The 12,515-nt window shown below is 37.1% G+C and overlaps 1 protein-coding gene across 5 annotated transcripts in view; it reads left to right on the top strand.

The window, feature by feature from the left end:
• The window catches only part of ubr3 (ubiquitin protein ligase E3 component n-recognin 3), a 418,217-nt gene extending 406,458 nt beyond the window's left edge, over positions 1 to 11,759 (top strand). For all 5 annotated transcript variants that reach the window (XM_035408072.1, XM_035408075.1, XM_035408074.1 and 2 more), the window contains 3 exons: positions 85 to 294; positions 7,393 to 7,532; positions 10,555 to 11,759. In XM_035408072.1, coding sequence (XP_035263963.1) covers positions 85 to 294; positions 7,393 to 7,532; positions 10,555 to 10,672 — 468 coding nt within the window. In that variant the 3' untranslated portion in view covers positions 10,673 to 11,759. The remainder of the gene's footprint in view (positions 1 to 84; positions 295 to 7,392; positions 7,533 to 10,554) is intronic.
• The last annotated feature ends 756 nt before the right edge of the window (positions 11,760 to 12,515 follow it).

Raw genomic sequence — 12,515 nt, forward strand, 5'->3', positions numbered from 1 at the left:
GGCTCTTGCAAAAAGGGAAGTGGCCGAAATGCATGTGGCCAGGGCTGTTACTAGGCATGTTTTTCTTCTTTGCCCTTCTCCAAGGCCCTTCTTGTCCAGGATCCTCATTGGGCTGGCCCCCACCTCCTCCAGCTACCTGAAAACTACAATGCCATCTTTCAGTACTACCACAGGAAGTCCTGCACAGCTTGCAGCAAAGTTCCCAAGGATCCAGCCGTTTGTCTCGTCTGTGGAACCTTTGTCTGCCTCAAGGGCCTATGCTGTAAGCAGCATAGTTACTGTGAATGTGTTTTGGTAAGTGGGAGCTGTATTGAAACAGTGGAAACAATTATATTTTTATTATTAGAATTATTAGTTGTAGCAGCAGCGGCAGCAATATAATTAGTCATCATAGTAGCGATATCAGTAGTAGCAGTAGAACTCTTATCTCAAGCAGTTTGCAGGGCTATCAAGGCATGGGCACAAATATCCTGCATATAATTAATATACAGTAGAACCCCAAAGATGGTAATTCTTCAACAAACGATCAATTCTGATTGGAAAATAAGCTCCATATTAATACAGCCAAACATAGAGGGTGTATAAAAAAGAGGGCATATAAAAAATTGTGATAATGTATTTAACTAGCTTTGCACTGTAAAACATTTTTCTCTTTTTTGCATTTTCTTTTTTGAATTAAGTCAGCTTTAGGGCTTTTTAAGTAGTATGAATTAAATTCCATAATTGAACTAAACTCAGCTAAATTAAGTACAGATTACTAATTGTATCCAAATGATTAATTTGGATAAACTTCATTTTCTTTGTAAATTACACCCAATCACACATGTTTAAACTTAAACCTATGGTCAGTAAAATTTGTAAAAGTTGTATCAATTTCTACTTGAGGTACCCAAATTAAAATGTTTAATAAGATGTTCAATCTTCATGCAGTTTCTATGTTAAACATACTTAGGATAAGAGAATTGGCTTTACACAGCATAGACTTACATGTTAAATACCTTCGCGCACAACCCCTAGTGGCCTGTACGCTGGCATCATGAGATTGCTCAGCTCAGACAATCTGTGTTCCTGCAGCCAAACTATGAGTAGAAATGACAAGCTCTGTTTTCTACATTTCTTAGTTGATACACAACAACTATGCAAAATACGGAGTTTCTAAGTGCCACCATTGTCGCGTAGATCATCCATTTATCAAGCACCTTCTCCCTGCAGTCTCATCTGCAACTAAACCCCGAAGCATAATACACTGAAAAATAGCGTCCATCTGGGAGTTCATAAAAATGTTATTTCACCAAAAATTTGTATTCCTTCTTTGCAACAATATAAAACCAACAATAGTCTGAAGGTATGCCAATACACTGGTGAAAAACGCTGCTCACTGAACTGTGAAGTAAACAAGGGGAGTGTACCACATCTTTATACTATCAATATCTGCAACTAACTAAGGAATAAATATACAATTCTGGACTTTACACTAAGATGTCCCTTTAAAGATTCAATGGTCATTTATTGTCTTGAACAATCTATTTGAGAAATAAACATGCAAATAGAAAGCAGGGGTAGGCGTTTACCACACACAAAACCATTTTACACCATTATACTTGTAAGTTTGTTCTTGTTTGATTGCTAACTGTTTTATCCAGTAGAGGACCATATAAGGTTTCCAACAGCGTATTGCATGTTTAATTTGAAAATAGGATTATAACAAGGATTGAGAGCCCTGTGCAACAGCTTGAACTGTTGCACCAGCACAATTTTGTGCAGTCAGCCATAATGTTACACAGTAATATACAATCACTTGTTGAGTAGGGCTGTCAAAAAAATATTCGAAGTTCGAAAACTATTCGAAAATCTTTTTTTTTTTTTTTTTAAGTTCGAACCTAAATTTGAACATTCGTATATTAGTTTTGGATCCCACGTTTTGCAATAAACATGAATATACAGGCTTTAATTTCGTGCAGCGAATCATGTTCATGCACGCAAAGTTCATTTCCTGTGCTAACGTTACTTCTCCTCTGTCAACAAAAAACGTTCTGCCCTGGATCCAGAGCAAGTGGATCGTCTGGTTTTCCTTGCCAATAACCTCCGGTGATACTTTCAGCTCCATGGACACCGAACGTTACTGGTCAGCTAGCCTCCCGAGCCAGTCTCTTTTTTCACTTCGTTCAACAGGTCTGGTCAGCTCACAATTTAGGCTAAATAATGTACCCATGGCAGGCTATGTTTCTTTCTTTTCTGAAGATTTTGATAAAATTGGATGATGAAAGAAGTTTAACAAACTGAACAGAGTAAGCAATTTATGTTATTTTAGGTTACTGGTATTAGCCGTTCGAATAGTTTTTGTGTTAAGAAATAAACAGGGATTTCCTATAAACAATCATGTGATTAATAAATGCGAGTTGTGGCAAATTACATCCATGAGAAAGTGATTTATTCATTTGCGCATTAGGCTGTAGAAACTGCAGGGGGCTCATTTATAAAATGAACTTGCGTGCATACGCAGTGAGGACCTGACGTAGAGCCACAACCGTTTCCACGGTTCATGTTGAAAATTTATAAATCACTACTTTGACGTGATTTTCTACGTACGCGCCACAAAGTTGATCTAAAATACGTTTTATAAATGAGGCCCCAGATGTAGTAACCTAGTATGAAAGTTCAACGATGTCCTCTATTCTACTGCCCGCTTGTGGAAAACAACGCGCAGGCCGGTTTAGAGGGAGCGTCACGTGCATATTGCGCCCGACAATAAGCAGCTTATTTTTGTGAATTATAGGCAAATGATATTTGAATATATTCGAACTCTAACTAATTACAAAAGCTAATATTCAAACTCAATTTCATGGTACTTTTGACAGCCTTATTGTTGAGGCGTAGTTTTGTTTTTTTACTTACAGTTTTGCGCGTTCGGCATTTTGACCAAGTTTAATGTTAGCTACCTTGCTAACAAGACAACAAACCGACTAACAGTACAGACGGCTGTCAAATTAAACTGTATAATCAGCCTTGCACTTCGGTCCAGTAGCTAACGTTACCGGTCATATAGAAACTGGCGAAAGATAATGACTGTTTTCATGGCTTGTATATCAATTTTCTTAATCATTCAATCAATCAAATTTCATTTATATAGTGTATTTCACAACAATTGTCACAATACGCTTCACAGACAACCCTGGCCTAGACCCCCACAGGAGCAAGCCTAAAGCAACAGTGGCAAGGAAAACCCCCCTGTGGTAGATGGGGAGAAACCTCAGAAGGAACCAGGCTCAAGGGGGAAACCCATCCTCCACTGGTCAGCTCAGGGAAAAAAAAAAGTGAGCTAGCCCTATATATCCTCTACAGACATACAGACAATTAGTAAGTCTGTCGTGTACAATAGCCCATTAAAAAATTTTAAAATATGAAATACACTTTCATGTATTTGCCATTCATGGTAAAGGAAAAATGATTAAATCCATATGTGTTTCTTTCAGCTAGAAAGTGTGTTTGCATGCATGTATGTGTATGCATGTCTCTCAGCCTACATTTATATGAATTACTATTATCACTAACTCATAACAAACAGAGTACAAAAAGAAATTATATCTGATGAAAAACAGAAATGCTAAGTTACTCACACATACAAAGCACTGTCTATAACTCATTCATTCAAATCTAGGCCTGCCATTAAAAGTATTGATATGAAAATTGCGCCAAGTTACATGAAACAATATTGCCTATCTTAGCTCAGACAAATTAAACAAGCTTTATTCCAAAGTAGTGCAACCCAGTGTTTCCTACATTGTTATAGTAAGTTGGCCCTGTGTGTACAAGCGTACAGTGCATTAATGGGACAAACATATTCATGGATAGGTTTGTAAGCAGACCTGGGTCAAATACGTATTTGTTTTGGATTCAAATATTTTTCTACGCTTTATTGATCTTGTCTGGTGTATTGGAACCAATGAACTACTCTCAAAAAGTGCTAACCCCGCCTTCTGGTCATATTGGCAGGCTCAATTACACCAGTACAGGCAAGATCAACCAATCACAGAAAAGTATTTGAATCCAAAACAAATACGTATTTGATCCAGGTCTGTTTGTAAGATTCTATATTTATTTAATATTGAATTATAGGCCTCAATATGTGTAATTTTGATCTGTATTTATGTATTTACCCCCATAATATTTTTCTAATACATAAAAAATATTTATGAATTTTTTTATATTTAAAAAAGTTTTACCAGTTTTTTATATGTGATTTTTCTGTATTTTATTTCAAACTAAAGGAGAACAACTTCATTTTTTCATTTTCAACAAGAGAATTGTTACTATTGTAAATCATACTTGTCTTGCTTTATTTAAGCCATTTTCCAAGTCTGTGATGCTCACATCTGGAGTTATAAAGCCTTAAATGGGTGAGGATCTGTACAAAGGGATTAAATTACAAATTTACAATAAATTATTAAGTAAAAATCTGGACTCCCACATATCCTGGAAATTCTGGAAAATGTGGAAATTTAGAGACTAGCGTTTTAGCCCTGAGAGTGCATATTTTTCAGTATTTTTTCTCAGCTGAGATCACATGGTAGTGTGATGTTTTGATAGTTCATCGCTGTAAGTTAAGGGGGTTTCACACCTGATCCGGCACTCGACACGTCCTATTCATTGTCTTTGGGCAGACTGCACAGAGCATGATGGAAGCAGTCCGGCAAGTGGTGTGGTGCCATCGCTGGGTCTGTATTTACACAGAATGTAAACCATCTTTGTTCCATGCAAATGAAGGCGTCCAACATAACTGGCTCTGGTTCATGAAACTTGGATCAAACTTTCAAACTAGGTGTTGCAGATCAAATATGAACCAATATTCAGTAACTACATTGCTTATTTCTCACCTCAAATAATAATAATAATAATAATAATAATAATAAACCTTTATTTGACTAGGAAGTCACATTGAGATTAAAACCTCTTTTAAATATTTTCAGAAATGTATTTGAGTGGATAGCTTAAAAAGAAAGTTTATCGAACCTCTGCCATATTGTTCTATTTTGAAAACACTACTTAAAAATGTTTGCTGTAATCATGCTGTATTCCCACTCTTAAATCTCAGTGTTCTTTTCTTTCACTCCATTATTTTAGCTAGCCATTGGATATTCATCCCTTATTCAACTGTGCCATGATGTTGTTGCGGTGATTCAGTTCAGTCTTTAATTAGATCAGTTTAATCATTTTATTACCTGTTTTTATGTAATTGTCTGCAATATACCACAGTAACCACAATACAAACACAGGACTTTTGTTAATGGCGTGCATAGTGATATCTGATGTAATGTGGTTTAAGAGGGTAAATAAACCTTTCAGACAAGAAAAGCAGCTAATTAACCCCTTTGCACAGATACCATATCTGGGCAATCCTCACCAATTTACCGGCTGTTCTATTTAAGGCTTTATAACTGTGAGCTGCACTGACCATTGGAAAATGGCTTAAATGAAGCAAGACACTTTACCATTTAGATTTGATTACATTCATAATTTAGGTAGAAATAAAAAAAATTATTTGCCACAAATGATCTTGGTGACAATGCAAAAGTTGTTCTCCTTTAGTTTGAAATTAAATACTGAGAGATCACCTATATAAAACAGGTCAACTATGCATGTCCTGGATCATAAACTCCTTCACCACGAGTATTTTGAGGGTGATATGCAGAACTACTAAAAATCTATGAAGCAAAAAGTAAGCAGTGTACCCTGGTGTCCCTTAGCGTCTGCAAATCTGTCCAAAATGTATAAATTGAGCATTGCTGTAAATCATAATATAATATGAAAGGTTGTTTAGGCCATTAATCATACTTCCTCTCACAAACACCATCATACTCTCTCACACACACCTCTATACCCTCTCACATACACCATCATACTCTCTCACAAACACCATTATACTCTCTCACACACACCATTATACTCTCTCACATACATCATTATACTCTCACACACACCATTATACTCTCTCACATACACCATCATAGTCTCTCACATACACCATCATACTCTTTCACATACACCATTATACTCTCTTACACATATCATTATACTCTCTCAGAACACACCACCGTAGAGAATAGTAGTGTGTGATTATTTTCAATGCCATTGCCATTCCGTACTAACTAGCTAGTGGTGTTAGTTAGCTCCCAATACATATGTGCTGAGCATTATTAGCAAAGGCTAACAGTTGTCTCTTATGACCAATGCAATTATAACAATATCAAACATGACACAATGTAAATAAGTGAAATGTTACAATTCTAGCAATACTTCATGATTCCTGTTCTTCTGATGCACTCCCCAGATAATTTGCTAATGAGTTGGAAAAATAAAAAAATAAAATCCTAAAACCAAAGAAAAAAAAACAATTACGCATCAACGAGTGCTTGTATATTACTGTGTAATGTTATGGTTGAATGTACAATGCTGTGCCGAAGCAACCACTCAGACAGATATGCAGGGCTCTCACTCTTTGTAATAAAAATGAAACATGCCATATACCATTGGAAAGTGGGTACTGTCCTCTACACCATAAAATAACTATTAATTAAATCAGAACAAACTGAAAGGAGCTATACCAACATAAAATGCAAGTGGGGTTTTGCACATGACCATTGTAAATACCTGTTTCTGCTTTCTTTTTTCTGTGTTTATTTCTCAAGCGGATTGTTCAAAGCAATAAATGACCACTGAATCTTGAAAGGGATGTCTTTACATGTAAAACCAGTGGTAAGATTGTATATTTATTATACATTATTTCCATATTTAGTCACAGATATTGATAGCAGAATAACGTGGTATAATTCCACAAAAAATCCCTCATGTTTATTTAGCTATTAAATGAACAGTGTTTATGACCACTACATCGGCATGCCTTCAGGTTATTGTCGGCTTGTTACTATGACGGAACACAAATTTTTGGTGGTGAAACAATGATTTCATGAACTCCCAGATGGACGTTATTGTTCACTGCTCATGCTTGAAGGGAGTGAGTGCAGGGAGGGGGGTGCTTGTTGTAGTGTGTTGTTCACTAATAAAGCAAAAATACAGAATTTGTTATTTCCACTCACAGTTTAGTTGCAGGAGCAATGAATGTCTGAGTTGAGCAATCTCAGCTGCTGACATGCCAGGAACTGGGGGGCTTGCACAAAGGGGTTAATATTTATTCTAAATACCATGGTATAAACTGAAAAGACCACTCCAACCTGTGCAGTTTGTATGATCTATACATGCATCTTTAGTGGGAACAGCACTGGGCCTCAGCGTCCTGCTGCATTGTCACCCCAGACGTGCGTATATATCATGAGAACCGTAGGGCTTGTTATTTAGTTCAGGCTTGATAGTGAGGATGAATATGTTCCTCTTTAGCACTCCCAGAACTGTGGGGCAGCAACAGGGATCTTCCTCCTGATCAACGCCTCTGTCATCATCATTATCCGAGGCCACCGCTTTTGTTTGTGGGGCTCAGTTTACCTGGATGCCCATGGAGAAGAGGACCGAGACCTTCGGTAACAAAAACATATGTACACTCATGTTATTTACAGCATACTCACTGCTCCCCTTCTTAACACCACAGCTATAGTTTCAAGTTTCATACTTTAAAACCTTGCACTTAATCTAAATTGACACAAACAACTTTGTCAGAACCAAATACCTAAAATGTTCTTACATCAAAAATGCCCACTACACTGTACTATGCCTTTATTGCGATTGCCAGCCACATACTTCCTGCATCACAGCTGGTGGCTGCTCCCCTGCACAGTCCTGAAGAAGAGTTAATGTTAATTTGGAAGTCTATAAATAGAGTTTGCATCAATGTTTCTCATTCCAGTATTTCGTGATGTAGACAGAAACCGCTATGCTTCAATTCAGAGATGTGGACTCGAGTCATTGTGACTTGGACTCGAGTCGACTCGAGTCACTGTTTTGATGACTTGCAACTTGACTTGACAGAAAATAAATGACTTGGACTTGGAAGTTAAAGACTCGTGACTTGACTTGACTTGTTTGTGTTCATTTTATGTTTTCAGTTTAAATATTATATTAAATATTAAATATTAAAATGTTCAATGTCGTCAATGTTCACATTACAAGTGTCAGTGTAACGTTACCTGGTATGCGAGCGCACACTGGGAATGGCATTGGCATAATTGGATGACTACCCTCCCTGTCAGTCACGCTCCTCGCTACCTGACCTTTTTTTTCAACGAGAAGCACTCGTTACACCCTCCCGCCCTAGACTATTTCTGGTTACATTATGATCAGATCAGATCATCATGGCGGCCGCGACTGTGCCAAGAGTCATCACTTTCAGATTCAGAAATTTCACATGTGAAGGAAAAAGGCGAACTGCTGAATGCAAGACCTGCTCATCAAAGATTTCTGACAGCCAGACTACAATATCAAACTTTGTTCGTCATTTGAAGGCTCATTCTGATCGGTAGCCAGATACAATCTGTTCTCTCACAATTCCATAGCTAGCTAACGTTAGCTTGATATGATACAATCTGTTCTGTCACAGCTCCGTAGCTAGCTAACGTTAGCCTGATATGATACAATCTGTTCTCTCACAACTCCGTAGCTAGCTAACGTTAGCCAAGTTCTGTAACATTAACGTTACGTTAGTTAACGTTAGCTACAAATTGAGGCTAAAGACTGGATACTGCAGATAAGACTGCAGTATCTTGGGGGGGGGGGGGGGGGGGGGAAGTGACTTGACTTGGGACTTGCCTAAGAAAAAATGACTTGGGACTTGCTTGAGACTTGGACCAAATGACTTGAGTCACATGTCTGCTTCAATTTAGGTTTTTATATTTTTTTGGTTGTTTTTTGATTGGTGTTAATGCAGTTAATTGAACACTGAGTGCAAAAATGCAGGAGAAGGGCAGAAAGGGATGCGGTAATCATAGGTAAAGTTTGACGTTTAAAGGGGGAGGGGGGGTTATTGACATTCGCAAACTGGGGTTGAAGTATTACTTTCAAATTGCTCATGCAGAAGGGATAAAGGTACTGTCCATGAAAGTAATGTGTTCCTGAAATGACAGAAATAGGCCCCAGACCACCCCAACCTTTTATTTTACTTTCAACTGGCTGAATAACTTTATTAACATTTTTTAAAAGCATTTTTGCCTGGACAAAAGCCACTAAATTGTAGACGGTTATACCTTGCATTTTGTAATTTTGTAATCCTGCTGTTAAAAATGTAACATTCTTTATATAAAATGCACCCACTCCAGCTCCTGAATGGCATGATAGGAATTAAACATTAGAGCTGTGATTCCACAACTGCTAAATTTACCACAGAATTTGCATTCTTCCAAAGTCTTGTTTAAAGAGAATCTTACATGTGGATACAGTAGTACGGTGTGGAAGTTTGTTAAGTTCAGTTTAATGCTGAATTCAGCGGAGTGAATGCTCTTCTTACGCAATGATTTTTAACATAATATAGTTTTTTTTACTTGAAATGCATTTGGCCATTTACTTCTCTGGGTATGCCTATGATTAATAGACTATAATTACCATAGCTTTTTGTACACAGCAGAATATCAGAAAGTTTGCCAACTGATTTCCGGTATAAACAATCCTAAAGAAACGCCATGCATCATTTTATTTTCTTTTTGGAAGAATATAAAGAAAGCAATTATTGGGAACAAACTGGAAATCTATACGTTTAATGGTTTGGAAGATAACTCCATAATACACCATGCTCTAGAGGGTTAATCACTGGTTACACAACAGTCCCAATTTTTAAAGAAGTAAAATGTAATTAAGCTTACTTACTGCTGTAAACACATTCTTTATTAAAGAGAAAAACACTTGTCATTAAATAAGAATGGGGAATTTCTTGGATCTGGGTGGAAAGCTGATTATAGAGAACACAAGGAAAGACACCTGAGAGGTGAAGTTTGCTTACACAGATTGGGAAAAAACCTGACAGGTTTCAACATGCTGTAAGCACATTAAACTGTAAACTACTTGACGTGAGAAGCATTTTAATGGCTAAACCTTGATTTTTTTTAAAAGAAAGAGAACAGGGCTTTATTTAATGTGGAATCTTTTGTATTGTGGAAAATGTTTATTTTTTAAACAAAATTATTGTTATTTAGAGGGTTTAAATATTAAGGTGATGGCTTATGAGAGCGGCTAGCTCTTTAAGGACTGCTCTAGTGCACAGAAGGGTGTTGTGGTCTAAGAATCAATTTCAACTGTGCCAGTGTTAACTGGCCAGTAGCCCTGCATGGCAACACATGAATGGCAGTAACCTCATTGTTTTCTAGTGACCTCTGCTAGTTGATCAGGTGTCCACGGTTTGCTTGGTAAAGCTTCAAATGGAGCATTTTCCTTTTATTCATGTCTGTACAAGCTGGGCTTTTGGGCTGTGTGAGAAAAGAAGCATCTGGCAACATCATGTGCTTCAGAGGAGAGTGTGTTCTTGTCTACACTCTCACGGATCGCCTGTGGAGAAAATGGAGAATGAGCCCAAGATCAACATATTAACAGATTTCTTTGTTTATCTTCTCCTTCCTGCAGTCGCGGCAAGCCTCTGTTCCTTTGTGAGGAAAGGTACCGAGTTCTGGAACAGCAGTGGGTGTCCCACACTTTTGACCACATCAACAAACGCTGGGGGCCCCACTACAATGGACTGTAACATATCGTTCTGCGTACAAATAGCCTTGCCAGCACGTGTCAGCTCCTATGGAATACTTTGGTAACGTGTTGTGCAAAATAAACAGACACACACCAGAGGGCACGTTGCCAGTGTGGCATGTGAAATTTGGTGTACAATCATGCCTGAGGACTAACAGTGTATCCTATGTCTATATAATCAAGTGTATATTTCAAAAGAGAAGAGACAAAGCATTAGAAACTGAAAACACTTCTGAAAGCACAACTCCAACAATTTGCTTAAAAGGTATTTTTGATAAGGAGGACTTTCATTACACAGTGAAAACATTGGATCAGCAGCTATGAATTTTTCTGGTGACCAACTTTCTCCAAATTGTGTTAATCAGCTGAGTAAAACCTTGAAGAGCATGGGCAAGAGTATGTACCAGAAGATGGTACTAAAATAATAAAAAAAATAGGCCCTTTCATTAAATATACTCATTTTTTGTCTCCATATACTGTAAATTCACATACATCATCCACAGTGGCAATCTTGTGCCCTTCCCAAAAAAAATTTCTGTAGATTTAAGGCTGTACCTGTGAGTTGTCTTTCAGAAGTGTGTTTGTAGGCAGGTAATGGTAGGCAATATAGTTCCCACTCATGAGTACAGAATCTATTGCAAGTCAGCAAAAAACAAAACCACTCTAAGGTCTAGTTGCAGTTCATCCTCAGGAATATTTCATTTTTTATTGTAGATTAAAATAAAAAGGTTATTTACATACATGCTGCTTTTCATTGGAAAACAATAAATCAATATAACAAAAAACATTTTGTTGATGGTACTTGGTTAACTGTGATCATTTTTGCTTGACATAGAACAAGTGATTGCAGTCCTGCTTTTTGTAAAGCTATGTGGGGGGGCAGTGCACAACCAAACTACTTTCAGACTCAGTCCACCAGCTGGGGTAGAGGGCTAGACTGTGTGTTGAGGTTATGAACAGACACTGTTCAAGCTGACTGCATCTCCACACCCAGTCAGTTTTCACCCTCTCTACTCCTGTGGAATAAGATGCTTACTTGTTATTCTAATGTGTTTAAATTTTAATAAAACAAAAAAATATAACAATAAGTCCTAGTGCTCATGTCTCATGTTTCTATTGCTCCTATGGATTTTACTAGCCTCAATCCAATTTTTCTAGGAATGCACAACCTGTTTATCTATCTATAAGTAGTTATCACCACCCGATCACCATTGGTTTTTATTGTATTTTTTTACAGAATTTTTCTTTTAATATTTTGACCTGGTTGTACTAATCTTCTTCACTTCACCACCAGAGGAACATTTAGTGAAAATTGCCTTTACCTTTATCCTGATGAAATGGCCAGGCTAGCTGTGTTGCCCATGAGACCTGTTGTATTTAATAAATGTTATTAATAATGCTTTTTAAACACTGAAAACAAAAAAACTGTTGATTTCATTTGATGTGTTTTGTCTTATGGGTTGTTTTCTTTAGATGCCATTATTTTAGGAGTTTTTATTGACTGTGTTGAAATCCGTGTATGGATAGCTTTACAGCAAATTAAGAGCATAATCTAAGCACATACAGTTGAGGCCAAAAGTTTACATACACCTAGGCTAAAGACATTCAAACTCATTTTTTCACAACTCCACACATTACATGTTACCATACATTTCCTGTGTTAAGTCAATTAGGGTATCTACTTTATTTCCATAAGAGGTCATTTCAAAATAATGGCTAAGAGATTTATTTCAGCTTTTATGTACTATATCAGATTTTCAGTGGGTCAAAAGTTACATACATACGCTTTGTTAATATTTGGTGCATTGACTTTTAATTGCTTAGCTTGAATCAAACGCTTGGGG

The sequence above is a fragment of the Anguilla anguilla genome, chromosome 3 (genome assembly GCF_013347855.1).
Source record: "Anguilla anguilla isolate fAngAng1 chromosome 3, fAngAng1.pri, whole genome shotgun sequence".
NCBI classification, from domain to species: domain Eukaryota; kingdom Metazoa; phylum Chordata; class Actinopteri; order Anguilliformes; family Anguillidae; genus Anguilla; species Anguilla anguilla.